This window comes from Monodelphis domestica, chromosome 3 (assembly GCF_027887165.1).
Source record: "Monodelphis domestica isolate mMonDom1 chromosome 3, mMonDom1.pri, whole genome shotgun sequence".
NCBI classification, from domain to species: domain Eukaryota; kingdom Metazoa; phylum Chordata; class Mammalia; order Didelphimorphia; family Didelphidae; genus Monodelphis; species Monodelphis domestica.
This window is the reverse complement of record NC_077229.1, coordinates 303,546,189-303,563,442: the sequence shown is the minus strand read 5'-3', so window position 1 is coordinate 303,563,442 and position 17,254 is coordinate 303,546,189. Positions and strand designations below refer to the sequence as shown.

At 33.4% G+C, this 17,254-nt stretch overlaps 1 protein-coding gene across 9 annotated transcripts in view; it reads right to left on the bottom strand.

Moving 5' to 3' along the window:
- Positions 1–17,254, bottom strand: part of LYN (LYN proto-oncogene, Src family tyrosine kinase) — a 221,729-nt gene that overhangs the window by 61,827 nt on the left and 142,648 nt on the right. For 6 of the 9 annotated variants that reach the window (XM_056823928.1, XM_056823927.1, XM_007487109.3 and 3 more), the window contains 7 exons: positions 11,190–11,326; positions 8,676–8,727; positions 8,241–8,340; positions 6,037–6,135; positions 5,819–5,922; positions 3,590–3,739; positions 1,707–1,859 (listed from right to left, as the gene is read on the bottom strand). In XM_056823928.1, the coding sequence (XP_056679906.1) occupies positions 1,707–1,859; positions 3,590–3,739; positions 5,819–5,922; positions 6,037–6,135; positions 8,241–8,340; positions 8,676–8,727; positions 11,190–11,321 (790 nt within the window). In that variant the 5' untranslated portion in view covers positions 11,322–11,326. The remainder of the gene's footprint in view (positions 1–1,706; positions 1,860–3,589; positions 3,740–5,818; positions 5,923–6,036; positions 6,136–8,240; positions 8,341–8,675; positions 8,728–11,189; positions 11,327–17,254) is intronic. The other 3 variants (XM_056823931.1, XM_056823930.1, XM_056823932.1) reach the window with 1 other exon arrangement.

The following is a 17,254-nucleotide window of genomic DNA, read 5'->3' as shown; positions in this document are numbered from 1 at the left end:
ATATACATATATATGTTAACTATTTTTATTACTACTGCTTCTTCTAAGAATCTTAGAGAAAGATAGTAAATAAATGGGGGGGGGTACTGAAAAGAAAGCCCAAATAATCTCAAGATTATCTGCTGACTACCAGGAGAGATAAAATTGGGAATGCCTGGAAGAGAGTAACACTTTAAGCCTTTACCAAACCTAAAGCAACTTTCTTTTATCACTTTTTTTATTTTCACCTATTCTAGTTCATTGGAGTTAACTGGATATGGTGAGATTGTATGTTTGTAAATTCCCTTCAGTCTAGCAAATATTAGATTAATTACAGGCAAATCACTATCTGCTATTTATAAACCTTATATTCTAACCATCATCATTCTCTAAGTATCCTCTCTGCTTTTCCCAGTTCAATGCCTTTACCTTACCAATGAGAAACAATTTCCCTATTCCTTAATGTTTCCTTAGGACTTTGTATGTCTCAAAGTATGCATTACATTCTGCCTTGTCAATTCAAAATTGTAGTGATTGTGAATATAACTTATATTCTCTGCTTGACAGTAAGCCTTGCAAAGAGAAGGATAATGACCAATTCATCTCTTTAGCCCCCACAGTGTCTTGCTCAATGATTTATACAAAGTAGGTACTTAATAAATGGTTCTTGAATTAAACTTATTTAAATCAGTTCTGTACTACAGGCTCTGGGTTATGGTGCAATGGGCACAGTAGGAAAGAGAAGGGAAAAATGGCCAAACTGATCTTAGGGGATCAGTCAATGGAGGAGAAATCAGACCTTACAGATCCCCTTGGTTGGAGGCAATATAACTACTTAAAATAAAGTGGTAGTGATCTAGAAGATCCTTATTTTAGAACTGGCCCCATTGTTTCCTAAAGAAAATCTTCAAGTAGGTAAAAATTTTCTTTGGGACTCCCTACCCTCCTTTTTTTGTTTCATGTCCCTTTTCTGTAGCTTTCCAGGGCATCATACTCCCCAAAGCCTCTTTTCTTAACAAGCCTATAGTGATAAAAAAAATGCATGAAGTTTTAATTTTGTGTATGAATGTTGTATTCCTACAGTATTTTTATTTTGTAAAACTAAAAGGATCTAGAAATAATGAAGGCAGAATAATGAAGTCTGCTAATAGTAGAATTCTATTTCCACCATTCACTCCCATAGGCAAATCACTTTGTCTCTGAGTCGTAGTGCTCCTCAAATATTCTATGTACTCCTACTTTACTTACACATAAGACCACATTACTTTACCCATGATATAGAAATACATTTCCTGACTTATTCATATTTGTCCAATTCATCTAGCTTAGGAGAAAGAGGTCATTCAAGACCAGTAGCACAACAATCAAAAATAAAATTCCCTATTTCTCTCTTTTAGATGGCTATTCAAAAAAGGAAAATCATTTAAAGGGGAAATAGAAATAATATAGGACTCATTCTTGTCCCTGAAATTTCTGAATTAAAGAAGGAAAAGAAAGTCATTTGCCAGACTATTCCTTATCTGCACTGGGTAAAGGGAAGGCAACTGAATATTGCCATTTAAATTAATTAATATTTTGTATTGTAGCACATGCTAACACACACACACACACACACACACACACAAAAACCCAACTCTGCTCTTATTTTTATTCTTCAGTTACATTCTTAACATTCCAGATAATTTAATCTACAGTGGGGGATTATATATTATCCCGTGACCACTCACCCATCCAGACTTCTCCAAATTGTCCCGCACCAAGCTTCTTCACTAATTTAATTGATTCACGTGGAATTTCCCAAGCATCTTTGTCCCACGGCTTTTGTGGTTGTGTACTAATACATGCCTTATCAAGCCTTCTGCACAAACCATCGGGCTGCCCTAAATTTAAAGAAAAAACACTATTAAAATAGTTTTTCATATTGCTTCATTTACGTAAATTCTATGTTCTAGAAGCATTTTCCTCAGATCTGCCTTGTCTATAAATAATCATAGGATGTCCCTTAAAACAGGTATTAATTGGGGCATATCTATGGGAAAAGCAGGGTTATTCTTGTTATTGTTTTAAGATATTTTTATTTTATAGGCCAATTTTATTTTGTTTTGCACTGTGTGTGTGTGCTGCAGGGTAGGTACCTTCAAGCATGTATGCAAACACCATGGGTTACTATAAATGTGTAAATATATAAAAATGAAATGAGGAATCATTCAAAAAGGCAGAGAATGATTTAGTTTAAGCATCCATAGAGAAAAAATGAAGAATGTTTCTTGTTTAGAATATGACAAGTAGTTACATGAAATATTTATAGAAATTGATTCATTTGTATGTGAGTGTGTGTGTGTGTGTGTGTGTGTGTGTGTGTGTGTGTGTGTAATCACTGCAAGAAGACAATAACTTAAGCCCAGAACTAAAGAGGAGGAGGAGGAAAGCAAGTTGATTGATTACTGTGGGAAAGTATGAGCTATCTTTAAAAACATCAAACTTCTTCCTGAAACAAAGGTCCATCTTTTTAAATAACATTTCATTGATGTTATATGTGTATAGCTTGTGGAAAATATAGTTTCTGGAGAATTAAAACTGTGTACCAATTAGGGAAAAATGGAAAGGTTTGTGGTGGGTATCAGAAGGTTGCAATATATAAATAAGAGAATTGAAATAAGTTGGGGGTGAGGAGGGAGTACATTCTAGTCCAACGGAAGAGTCTGCACAGAGGAAGAGACATGGGAAATGGAATGTTGTATGTGAGGATGTGGGAGGCAGCCAACTTGGCTAGACTGCAGAATGAGTGAAGGAGAATATTATGTAGTAAATCTGAGAAAGAACAGGCTGAAACATAATTGTGATAGGCTTTCAATGCCAAGCTGAAGAGTTTGTGTTTTATCCTTTAGGCAATAGGGAAATGACATGGTCAAAACTATGCCAAAGAACTTTGGCAGCTATGGCAAGAATGAACTGGAGAAAAGAGAGGTTGACTATAAGGAACCCAATTAGGAGGCTATGATAATAATTCAGCAGGGAAGAGATGAAGCTCTGAAGCAGGATGATGGTTAATTGAATAGAATCAAGAAGACAGATGCAAGAGATGTGGTAGAATTAGAAAAGGCAAGACTTGGCAACTGAAAGGATATGTGGAATGAGGAAGAGCCTGGAATCAGGGCAATATCTGAGACTATGAAGCTGAGTGGTTAGTTGTGTCCTCAACAGAAATAGGTACAGTAGGTACCATAATGATGAATACTAATCATACACAATGTTTGTTTCTATTTCTTTCTTTCAAAAGAGAATCTTTAAATTTTTTTTCTGATGTCTCCCAGGAAAAGAATCCTTTAGGTAAAAATCAACTTCAGCATTTCCTTCTGATCACTCAACTAATATGACATTCCACTTAGCAGGAGTAGAGAAATACATAAACGGTATTTATTCTTGACAATAGTAATGAGTAGTATTCAAGAAAATAACTGATGGGCACTTGGATCATAAGGTACTTCTAAATCATCAAGATCATTAGAGTTGAAGAAGTATATGCATAAAGATTTAAATATAAAAAAGCATTTTGTTTTATTACTAAACATCAAAAATGCATGTTGTAGTATTTGCTGTCTCTACTTACTTTGGTAATGCTTAATTAGGTCAGTGATAGTGGGAAAAGTAATTCTTGGAGATATATAATAACCTCCATTGTCCAAACTTCTAATTTTGTAGTGCTTAATAACATCACCATGCAGTGGGTCATAATCGCGAACAGATAGAGAGAAACTTCCTATGGAAAAATAAAGACTTTTAGTTGGGTTTTTAAAAGTTACAGATTTTAATTTTATTTTACATTATAGAAAATTAATATTGTTAAATATAAAAAATGTAAATTAAGTTTAAACCTTTCCCAGTGGTCTTTTAAAAAGAAAATTTTATTGATCTTTTATTTTTACATCATATATGTTCCCCAATATACTCCTCTTTCCTTCCCTCCTAGAAGACAGTACATTATACCAACAAAATTTTAAAAATCCAGTTCACTAAAAAAAACAGCAAGACAAAAAAAGTCTGATATTTTCAGACATAGTTGGCCCTGTCTGCAAAGAAGTTGAGTGCTTTCTCTTATATGTTTTGGGGGGTAAATCTTGGGTTATCACAATTCTACAAGATTCAGTTTTGATTATTTGATGGTTGTTCATTCCAATTGCACTGTTGAGGTCATTGTGCACTTTGTTTTCCTGGTTCTCCTTAATTCACTCAAGCCCATTCATAGGTCTTTCCATACTTTTCTATAGATGTCATAATCATCCTTTCTTATGGAAAAGTAATATTGCATTATATTTATGTTTTAAGATATGTCTTGCTATTACTTAGGCTGCTTTGCTTCAAGTTTTTTTCCTATTAAAAAGTTCTGTATAATATTTTCATGTATATGGGACTTTTAAAAAAGGACCTATTTAGGGTATTTATCTAGCAATGGGCTCCCTAGGTCAAAGGGTATGGACATTTTAGTCACTTTCTTTTTTCTACCAATGATAAATGTTAAGGTGTAGATATGTCTTTAAGTCATACAGTATTAATTCCTTTAAGAAACTTACCTAACATCCTTTTCCAATTCTCTCATAATGGTTTTTTTTTTCATTTAAAAAAGTCTTTGTTTCAAAACAAATGGAAACAATTTTAATTTCTTTCCTTTCAATAATAACAACAACAATAATTGGGGGCAGCTGGGTAGCTCTGTGGACTGAGAGCCAGGCCTAGAGATGGGAGGTCCTGGATTCAAATATGGCCCCAGACATTTCCCAGCTGTGCGACCCTGGATAAGTCATTGTGTGACCCTGGACAAGTCACTTAACCCCCATTGCCTAGCCCTTACAGCTCTTCTGCCTTGGAACCAATACACAGTATTTAAAAAAAAGTTTAAAAAAACAATAGTTAATATTTATACAGTGCTTACTATGTGACAGGCAATTATTACCTCAATTTTTTCCTCCGACCAAACATGAGAGGTAGGTGCTATTATCATCTCTATTTTACATGAGGAAAATGAGGCAAACAGGTTAAGTGATTTGTTCAGAGTCATACAGTTAGACTAATGTTGGATTTGAATTTAGGTCTTCCTGATTTCCAGGTCCAGCACTCTGTTCTTTGTGCCACCTCGCTACCTTTATTAAAAAATTTTTTTGAAAAATATTCAAAGCCTTGTACATTGTAAGAAATGATAATCTTTATAAAAATGGGCTTCATTGTAGTAGTATAAATAATTATTTTAAAGCAAAAGTAATAATTTTTAAAATAAATGTCTTATTTTTTTGTAATTCTGGAGGTAATGCTAACAAATATAAGCATTTCTTCCTACAAGAAGAGAAGTCAAAGAGGACTCTATCTTCAAGTTTTCACCATTTACAGCTTGTTTTTAAATTATAGAATAAATTCAGCACATTAATTCTCCTGCTTTTCTTCTCTTGTCTCCTTGTTTTCCTTCTGAACCTCTTTCTCTTCTCTTCTGTGCATCTTTCAACATTTTAATTTTAAATTTAAATTTAATATTAAAATATTAATTTTTTATATCACTATCACCAGTCCTCTTCTCCATCCCAACTTTTCATTCCCCCTTCTTCCCCTATTTGAAATATTTTCTTGGAACCATTAAGGGCAGTTAAGCAAAGCAAAGCCCCCCCCCCCCCCAAAGTGTATATCTCTTCTCAAAGAAATCATTTAAAAGCTGACTGTGTCTATAATACCCTGAATTTTAAAACATTAAATTTTTGCTATATGTTGGCTAATTCTTCATTAAATTGAATTCTTTTTTTCAATAAAATACTTTAAGAATAATATTTCGTAAAATAAAATAAATGTGACCCACCTTTTAATGTTTCACTTTCTCGGATAAGATATGCTCCTACTCTATTTCCTGGGAGCAGAAGTTGTCTTTCAGCATCTTTCCGGGTTATATCCTTAAAAAACCAACTGAAAAGGGAATTTGAAGCAGTTTACATATGTATTTCCTTGGGAAGGAATAGCATAGAGTAAAAATCAATGATAGGCAGTGCACCAGTTAAAAGAAATTATAGAAGAACTTACTCTTCTGTTTCTAGGGAGTTGAGTTTTGCTACATAATTGCTGGGAATGTAGCCTTCTTTCTTGGTTGAAAGAGACTTGGCTTTCCACCATTCTCCATACCTGGAACAAAAAAAATATGTATTAGAGATTCATGTCAATGAGTAAAGAGCTAGTTATAACTATTTTTTTGGCCAATTGAACCTAGAACTCCTGAATTTGAATAAAAATGTCACTCTCCTTTTTCTTGAGTTGAGTATGGCCCATGTCCTGAACCCACAACTCCAAATGTGGGTCACTTTGGTTTTTGTTAAAAAAGCAGTTTTAATAGATTATATTACATGATATAGGGGCAGCTAGGTGGCTCAGTGGACAGATAGCCAAGTCTGGAAATGGGAGGTCCTGGGTTCAGGCTTGCCTCTGTGAACTTTAGATTACTCCACCCTACTTAGTCTAACAAAATCAGGAATGTCTACACCCATACTAAAGGATTAAGTATGTAGGAGGATGGCCTATGACAGACATGTGCTAGCAAATGACAAATCAGAAACAACTGGCAGACCCCTGGGCTGTCCTAAGTCAAGTCTAAGATATCATTGGTACATGTGAGACACAGGAAAGTGATGTAAAACCGTCTATATATTTCGTGTCATTTCCTCTCTTTGGCCTCTTTGATGGTGGAGAGGTGGCTGGCAGCAGCTTGCTGAGCCTGTCAGCATTTTGGCGTGGCAGCTGCTATTGTCCAGGTTTAGTGGTGAGTTTTCCTTGATACCGTACTAGAGGAAGCCTAGTAACCTAGTTCAGGTGAGGCTCTTCTCTGAGCTCTCTCAGGGTTTAGGCTGATTTTCCTCCTTTACCTTGTAAACACTATCCTCTTAGAGAAAGCCTCTAATCTTCAAAGACCTTGTGGCGGAGGACTTTGAACTCACCTGGCTCAGGCCAGGCAGGAGAAATCCTATACCTTTCCCTCTCTCTTCTCTTTGATTTCTTCCCTATATATTGATTAAACCATCATAGATTTCCAAACTGACTTGGGTATTTTATTTGGGATATTCCCTGGCAACCAAAAATCAAACTTAGATGAGGTCACAACCCTAAATTATCCTTACACCTCAGATACTTTTTAGCTGTGTGGCCCTGGGTAAGTCACTTATCCCTAGTTGCCTAGCTCTTACCACTCGTCTGCTTTAGAATCAATACTTCTAAAGTAAAAGGTGAGAGTTTAAAAAAATGAATTCATAAAATTTCAATTCAGCTAAGAGATGTATCATTATTATTGTGCCCCTTTCCCAAAAAATGAAAATGAGACAAGTGAACAAAGGTCACTCTTCCATGTTATATTTACTCCCTACCTGGTTGGTATAGCTGTATTCATTATGGAAAACTCTGAATAAAGAAAAATTCCAATGTAATGAGTCATTTGCTCATTCTTCAGTTTTTACAAAGTTATGTATAGAGTTAATCATATGTTATGTGTGTCTGTGTGAGAGGAGATAAATAAAAAGGAGAGGCGAATTAACTTTGGTCATTTGTCTGTTCTCTAAAATTGTTGATAAGTATGAAGTGTCTATTCCCCAAATTCTTTGATGCTGGTGCAGATAAGGACAAGGTGTCTTTAGCCACAAAAGTCAGGTTGGTATGTGCTAAAAGTAGCTAAGAATAAGACATGTGGATTGTCCTTTCTAAGCTCAGCACCTACCAAGTCTTCCAGCTCCTGAAAATAAATGAGATGGAGTAGAAGGAGTTGGGGAAATAATGTGGAAAATGGAGATACCGTGCTGATAACAAAGATATGATATTAATGCTAAGTATGGGCTTCCCAAATAAGAAGGGCTGGTTTTATAGTCTTATTTACTTTAGGCTCACAAGACCAAATCAAGTTTTTTAAGTAAAAAGCAATAGTGCTGAGAGTCTCCTCAGTAATAAAAACTTTACTTAAAGTTGCACAACAGGAGAAAAAAAAGAAAATTACATTTTTCCCCACAAAGCAAAACTAGCTAGAAAGTTCTAGCAGCAACACTTGAAAATCAAAAGTTATTTTGACCTTGCCATATCTAATCACCAAACTGTACCAGCAGCAAGGATGTGAAGTTTCATTTTCACATGACAAAGATCAGGTTAACAGCGGGTTATTAGAAGATAAAGCCTATAGATAAAATGCATGGGACTATAAGACTTCAATGGGACTGGGAATTAAAGGCCAGAAGTTGCAATGTTGATATACTTACTCTTCAAGGACTTTCATTTTTTCTCCTTTCTTGAAGGATAAGTCATCAGGGTGAAGGCCTTCATAGGGATATATGGCTATTACCATTTCTTCTTCTGAATCTGTTAATGAATAAGTGAGGTGAAAACACCTAAAAGATAAACCCTCAAAAATATTGATCAAGTGCCCATTCTGTGTAGAACATTGTGTCAGAACTATAGACAGGTTATCTTAAAGGGAGTAAGACACATGACCCCTTCACTTGGAGGATCAAGGAGTGGACAGTCAGTAAGGATGTACAGAACAAAGAGAAATGAAAACACAAAAAATACATATGAAGAAACAAATCTAATTGATTACAACAGTACAGGGTATATACAAAAACTACTGGTAAATTTTATAAAGGATCTAAAAGTATTTCTTTTTAAAAAATATGGATGTGCAGATGAAAACATACCATTGCTCTGAAACCTTTGTCCTGGTAAAAGATCAGAGTCTACATTGTGTACCTACAAAGAAAATATGTGTTAAACATTTCTTCACAGTAATGGTTTTTCTTGGTCATATTTACATTGAACATAATGCTTTTATGCTAACAATGGCACCTGGGGTGTCAGTTTGATCCTTCTATTAGTGAGAAAGGAGAGAAAAATACAAGTGGAAATTTTGAAAAAAAAATGCTTTAAAGAGCTCATAAGATTGGACAGGACCAGTAAGAGAGATATATGGAAAATTGGGAGAGGGGATAAAGTGCCAAATAGAGGCTCTCAACAACATGAAACTATCTGCTTCTGGTGTCTGGAACTCAAAGAAAAATTCTAAATGACCAACTCTGACCACATCCCTGGTAGCAGTGTTATATTCTCTAGACTGTCTTGGTTTAATTTTGTTGTGGTTTTCTTTGGATTGGGGTGAAAGGGGTAAAGAACAGTGAGGGGAAGGAAATGCAAGTAGTCACTATAAATTACAAGAATGTATTATGTTATCCCACAAAGGTGGTACTCAGAAAGCTCCTAGGTACATCTTGAAAGCTGGAAGAATGAATATAAAATGATTGCAAATCCTGATCATTTGATTAAAATAATTTAATATAAATGGCACAAAATGTAGACTCATGAAATGTAAAAAAAAAAACATCACTAGGCTGATGGAATTCTATCATGAAAGCTAGGTTTTCTTTAACCTCCTATGCTACTGACTTGGAGAAAATAATACAAAGATTTTTAAAAATGACTAAATTCTGAGAGAAGCAAATCATAATTATAAGGTCATTATTGAGTTTGACTTGCGGAATGATTTTCAAATCAATGATTAATTTACACTTTAAAAATGAAACATCCTTCATGCACTATGCATTATAAATTGTTAAACTATTATTAGTAATCACAGCATAACATGTATATTTAGTACTTACATTTTATTAAGTATTTACATTTATCACTTCTCTTGATTCTCTCAATAACTTTGTAAAGTAGATCTCCAGTTCTTATTGCTTTTTTATAATTCAAGAAACCAAGACTCAGAGAGGTTAGGTAATTTGTGCTAGTGGTACAGTAAATATCAGAGGTTAGATTCAAACCCAGAATCCCAAGTCTGGCACTCTTCCTTTGATACTACACTGTCTCATCTTTCCATGATATAATGTCCTTTTAAAAAAATGTTCTTCCAGTTATAGCTATTGATTTTTAACATTTACTGATACTTTTGTCCATTTCTCCTTGGTACCAGTGGCATGTACTTTCATGATATTTGGTGTAACTTCTAAGTAATTACTCTGACCATCAACCTGAGCAAAGTCAATTGAACAATACAGACCTAGAAGACACCATCTTTATCCACACAGCCAAAGAGCCAACTGAAATACAATACTCTATTGTACATCATAGATATATTGTACATATATACAACAATATTTTGGCACATATGATTTCTAAATTAAGTAAATTCTTCCCAACTCTTTATTATTCAAAATAAGACTTATAATAATGTAAAACATTTCTCCCTATTTAAAAATTAAATCTACCATACTTTTAACATTTTCTTTCACCTAGTACTTACTAGCTAAAACCAAAAAAAGTTCCTATTTTTCTCTATTGATTGTATAAGTCAGGAAACTATAGAAATGATATAGCACTTCAAAATATTTTGGATAATAAAGGTATTGTTAAAAATGTTTTCAGATGCCAGGTACATAATGATCTCATTAAGCCATACTACAAAAGAATTTGTGATTGATTTTTCAGTGGGGAAATGAGATGAAGGGAAGGACATAGGAGGTTTATTTAATATCATGTACTTTTAAGGCCACTGTTATTTTTTTCCTTCCTAAAAATGTAGTTTAACTTCTTTGTTAGCCAAGGATTCCCTTTAATGTATCAAAATGAAACATCGCTGGTTTTATTGTTTTAAAAGATTGCCTAGGACTTCCAATACCAAAGACTGTATAGATTTAAATTTTTTGAATTTCATTATAAAAAAAAGGATCTACAGTGCCCTATACTAAAAACCAAGGGATTCCTTTCATTGATTATCTTGGGTGAGTGGGAAAATACAAGGAAAAGATAAGAAGGGAAGAAGAGCTGGAAAGGAATATTTTAGATGTATTCTTTGTTTTAGTTTGCACATAAGGGCATTGTGCTAACTTTGCTAACTATTCTGATATAAAACTTTTCCCTTAATAGAGTAGGAGGTTTCTTCTCTTGGGTTTGAAGTTTTTCTTACCACTAGCAATATAAAATTTTATTTTCTCAATATACACAAAAGAAGAATGGAATAGTCATCGCACAATAAATGGCCAGTTATCTATCAAGTTTTTAATATGCCTTTAGAATGCTTGACTTACAAAACACATTATTTGAGAACCAATCAATTGTGATGCCATCTACATGCATATATTCTTGATTGAATTTTAATTATGCCAGCCATGCTTGGATCTTGCTCTTGGAATTCTCCCCTGAGACTATCTACTTACTGGCCTTTGCTGTTTATTGGACGTTGGATCTCTCACATAAATAGTTCGGTCAGTATTACGTACTGGTTGCGTCTTCAAATCTATTCCATCATGAGTTGAACTGTGTTTCCTTTTTGATTTTATACATCCCATATTTCCTGTTGAAACACACAAGTATTTAACTTTTAACATGTAATAACTGAGTTCTTGTTCAATCATCACCTATGCAATTAATAATGCTATTGATTTACAATTCTCTATATCATACCTGATCAATAAGTTTGTATATAGACTCTATCAATCACATTGGTAAAAATGTAATTACTTTATCTGTAGAAGGTTATTAAATAAGTGGAAAAGGAATTTACTTGAGAAGTAAATAACAAAAATTTCAAAGTAATTTCATTTTACAATAATTATAGCTTTACCAGGAGCTTATTAAGAGGCAAGATGACTTAGTGAACAGTGTACTGTGGGCTAGAAACACCTAGATTCAAATCCCATATACTTATTAAATGTATGACTCTGGGCAAATCACTTAAAATCTGCTTGCTTTCATTTCCATATCTGTCAAATGGTGACAGTAAAAACACCTACCTCCCAGGACTGTTGTGAGGATAAAATGAGATGCTCTTCGTAGAGTGTTTTAGAAATCCTAAAGCATCATATGAAAACTAATTATTATTATTGGAGGAAAGTATTCCTATACCAGGAGTTGCCTAGTTGCTAAAATCACAGATCTCTGTATGTTCCAATGAAAAGGGTTATTTTGAAAAAGATATTTTAATCTTTTCATAATGGTGGTAGCTATAGATGTTTTAACTCTAGAGAATGACTAATATACATTAAAATTCATATTCTCACTACTCTTGGGGTTCATTTAGTCTAATTCCTCATTTTATAGATGAAAAAATCAAGAGTCAGAGAGCTGAAGTAAGTTATAGGAAGTCATGCAGACTTAGCAAAATTAGGATTCGAATTTAGCTCTACCAATTTTTCAGTAAGTGCACTTTCTACTATATAATCCTGCCTCACTCCCTGAATTTGCATTGAACTTTTATCCAGAAATGATTTTTTAAAAATGAGAATTTCCCCTCCTCCATATTAGAGATTGCTAAGCTTTATTAAGGTTATAATCATTTTAAAAGTCACCTTTAAAGCCAACCAGAAGGCATTAGGAAAAAAAAGTGTGAAGGTAAGCATTTGATTTAATTCCTCTTCAATCAATTCACACACACATGTACACATGCATTCATGAATGACTTGTTCTAAGTGCTTATCTGTTCAATGACGAAACCTTTCCATTGCAGAAAGAAAGAGATATGATATCTCTGGAATTTTGATTAGAAAATATATTTTTGGATCATCAATCCATCAATAAATATTCAGTGCCTATTATGTGCCAGGCATTGAACTTAGCACTGGGGATACAAAGAAAACTAAAAAACAAAAACAAAACAATTCCTGCTCTCTAGAAGCTTATAGTATAATATGCAAACAACTATGTGCAAACAAATTCTGCATAAGATAAACTGGAAATAATCAACTGAGGAAAGGCATAATTATTAACATAAGAAAGAGCAGGAAATTTTCTAGAAAGCAGAATTTTAGCTGGAACTTGAAGGAAATCAAGAAGACTGGAGATAGACTGGTTTGAAGAATAGCAAGGAGTCCAGTGTCATCAGAGTATATAGCAAAATGTGAAAAGTTTTAAGAAGAGTAGGAAGATGGGGAAGGAGTCTAGATTATAAAAGGCTTTAATTTTAACAACAGAGAATTTTATATTTGATCTTAAATGTGATGGGAATCTCTAGAGTTTTTTAGTAGATAGGATGATATGGTTAGACTTCTGCTTTAGGAACATTACATTGATAGCTAAGTGGAAAATGGACTGTTGTAGGTAGACTTGTGTTGGGCAAGCCAATGAGAAGGCTATTGCTGTAGTCTGTGCCAAAGGTAAAGCACCAAGGTAGCAATGTTGGAGAAGAGTGGAGAACATATAAGAGATGATATGAAGGGGAAATAGACAGAATTTGGCAACAGAGTGGATATGGTATTTGAGGGTGAAGAACTGAGAATGTCTCCTAGGCTGCAAGTTGGCCTTGGATAATAACAGAGAATAGAGAAGTTGGGAAGGTCAGAAGATTGGGGGGTGGGGTGGGTGTGTGGAATAATGAGTTCAGTTTTGGATTTGTTTAAGTTTGAAATGCTTTTATGAGTCGTCTAATAGAGAGTGGAAGAGATGAGACTGGAAGTCAGTAAAGTGGTTAGTATTGGATAAGTAGATGTGAGAATCATCAGCATAATGATGAAAATGGAATACATGGGAACTGAGGAGACTACTTCATTGTTATCTACTTATGAAGCCTTTAAATTATTAATTTCTGTGAAATTTATAAAAAAACAAAGAACTGAATATTTATTCCCTTACCCATCCCAAAGAGAGCCTTGAGCAAATTCCCAGTACTATTCTCCATATTCTTAGATTTAAAACATTCTAAAACACATTACCAGCTCTGAAATTCCAAAAGATTCTTCTTAATTTAAACTTGGAGGTTTCATCTTGTCTAGTGAATAGAAACTATTTAAAGCTTTTTTTCCTTACACATAGGGTTTGCCCTTTATCTCAATTACTAAATGAGAAATAGCTAAAAACAAAACCATTGTCTTACCACAACTTCCTAAAATTCAAAGACAGCTTTCCTTGTAATGACAGCCAGATAGCTCGTGCTCACTGAAAGCTGTTATTACCCCTACTGTAAAAAGAAGTATGACCATATTGATGTAAAATTGTTACTTACCCAAGAATCACAGAGAAAGACTTATGTAAGTTTGGTACCCTGCTCCAGATTTTTTTTAAGAACATAGAAGGAATTAGTTAAATTAGGTAAAAGGGCAGTGCAGGAAGACCAGAGTTAATGATATTCCTAAATTTAAATGATCTTGAACTTCATTAACAGATCTAAATTTTGAGAGTTCCTTAAATGAAATTATTTCTATAGAATACTCTGTTGGGTCTTTTCCTTCCATAGGAGCAATTTGTTAACTGAGGTTTCTACTTTAATTACCCAAACAGGAAAAAAAAAATTATGAGTCCATGACTGTGTATATTTGTTTTTCTGTTATTCACTGATTTCTACCTAATGGAACAAACCATTATATCGCTAATTTCCAACTTCCAGACATAATGCAAATTAGGACTGCTAAGGACTTGCAAAAGATTCTCAGAAAAGAACTGGCTCCCCAACACTTCCCGACAAACCAAAGTGGGGTTTGTATTGAGGAAGTGTTTTGTTTTGTTTTTTAATGAGTAGGTAGAAAGAGAAAATTACCTATAGGATCAGTCCGAATCCCTGAAGCCAAAGATGTTCAGGAAAATCATCAGGTCAGAGATAGCCAATTTTGCTATTTTCATTACCAATTGAGGCTCTCAATGAGGAGGTGGGGTCAGGGATAATTGGAAGCAAGGTACCAGGGACTGGATACATGATATGAGAAGATCTGAAGTCTAAGTCAAATTGTGATTCACTCTAAGCTTTATTTTGTAAACTTCACATTTAATACAAAGGCAGAATGTATAGTACTGGGCTTAGGGTCTGAAGATAATATTCATCATTTAGATGCTGAATTCAAGTTATGAATACTCCAATCATATTTTAATCTTTTCTCTTCAGAAGGCAACAAGGTGCCATGGAACAAGAACCCACTCTGGATTCAAAGGAATTAGGTTCAAAATTTTCCTCTGATAGTATGAGTGCAACTTTGTGCTCACTTAACCTATCAGAGCTTCAGTTTGCTCCTTTGTGAAACTAAGGGGTTAGACTAGATGACTTGTAAGGTTCTTTCAACTTCTAGATGAATGATTCTATGATCTTAAATTTCTTATTCACTCCAAGAATGTAATTTGGACAGGGTTCTTTTACTATGAAGGAAACAAGAATTTATTACTGATATTCACTATTTTACTCATTTTTGCTATTAAATCATTCTACTAGTATAGTGTATTGGAGAGACCACTGGGAATATATAAAAAAAGATCATTCATTATGACTACGTTGGATAGATACTGAAATCAGAGGGTTATGAACTTAAGTCTTATTAAAAACAAAACAACAAAAATTACATGTTTATATTATTAAAAATAATTTTTAAAAAGCTCTGATCAAATGCAATGCTCATTCATTTTGGAAACACTACTTAAAATCAAGAACTAACTGACTATAATGGAGAAATAAGATGCCTTATACTACTACAATTATTTGATAAAGTTCTAGAAATACTATCTATTATAAGAAAAAAATAAGTTGAAGGAATGAGCATTATCAGTAAAAAATTTTAAATATTTTTACTAGAAGATGTCATAAGTTTCCTGAGAATCCTAGATATTAAATGAAAAAATTAATTGAAACAATAATTTTAGTAAAGTTAGTAGGATATGAAATAAACACATAAAATCAGTCTTTAGGCATATAATCAGCAAAACCTAACAAGAGACAGGAAAAATTCCATGCAAAACCAAACCATTCCACCAAGACACACTCAAAACTTATATTCCTATAGCTAAGAAATACTTTACATAAAGGAATACAAGAAATTGGAGACACATTCATTGTTTATGGTAGGGCTATAACAATAACCATAAAAATAACCTAAATTTAAATTTTATTACTATATTAAACTATGAAGAACTTTACTTTATAGATTTAGATAAAAGTAGAATAAACTACATCTGAAGGAAATAAAAGATCAAGAATTTCCACAAAAATGATGGAAAGAAATGAATAAGGCCTAACATTACCACATATCAAACTATATAATAAAAGTAGTATTCAGTAAAACTATTTGGTAATGGCTAAAAGCTAGAAAATCTGAATAATGGATTACAAAAGCAAGACCACAAAGTGATAGAACAGAGTAACCTAGAATTTGATAAATTTCAAGGACACCAACTATAGCAGTAAGGTTTCCCAATTCAATAAAAACTCCTGGGAAAACTGAAAATGCTATTGACTGAAATTAGGTTTAAATCAAAGTCTGATGTCATTTACCATAAAAAGTTCCAAATGAATATATGATTTAAATATCATATCATTTTATTTTATTTTTCCTATCATTTTTGTATTTTTATTTTTCAAATATTATTTTTCAAATATTTTTCCATTGTTACATGATTCATGTTCTCTCCCTCTGCTTTTCCTTCTCCCCTCCCAGAGCTGACAAGCAATTCCACTGGGTTATATAGTTTTATCATAAAAAAAACCCATTTCCATATTATTCACTATCACATCATTTTAAACAACCAGAGGAGAATACATGGTGGTAACTACAAATGTATTTGAAAGTGGACAAATCTTGATTCTCTAATACTTAAGAAGATAGAAATGACTAAAAAGATAAAAAAAATCAATTTGAATTACATTAAACAGAAGAGCTTTCACATAAAATCAATATACTTAGAATTTAGAAAAGAAGCAGTAAACTAAGAAAGGAATTGTAGCAAATATCTTTGTTAAAGGTCTGATATTCAACATATAAAGGGAGCTGAAACAAAGAATAATAAGAATTATTCTCTAATTGATGAGTGGTAAAATATATACATAATGACAGGCAATTTTCAAAAGACAAAATTAGTAATCATAAAATGCTCAAAATTACTGTTATGAATACAACTACCAATGAAATACCTTTAATGTTTCACTTAATTTTCTTTTTTTGTTTAAATCTTTATTGTCTATCAGTATTGACTCTAAGACAGAAAAGTGGCAAGGGCCTGGTAATCGACTATTAAATGACTTGTCCAGGGTCATGCAGCTAGGAAGTATCTGAGGTCAGATCTGAAGTCAGATCCTCTTGACTCCAAGTCTGGTGCTCTATACACTGTTCTACCTAGCTGCCCCTTTCACTTCATTTTCAACAGATTGGAAAAGATAAAAATAATTAAACAGTAAAGAGGTTGTGGGAAGATAGTCACATTAATACACTGGCAGTAGAGTTGGTTGAATTAATCTAACCATTTTAGAAAATAATTTGGAATCCTAATTTTAAAAGAGAAACCATACATATCCTTTGACCCAGCAACATAACCA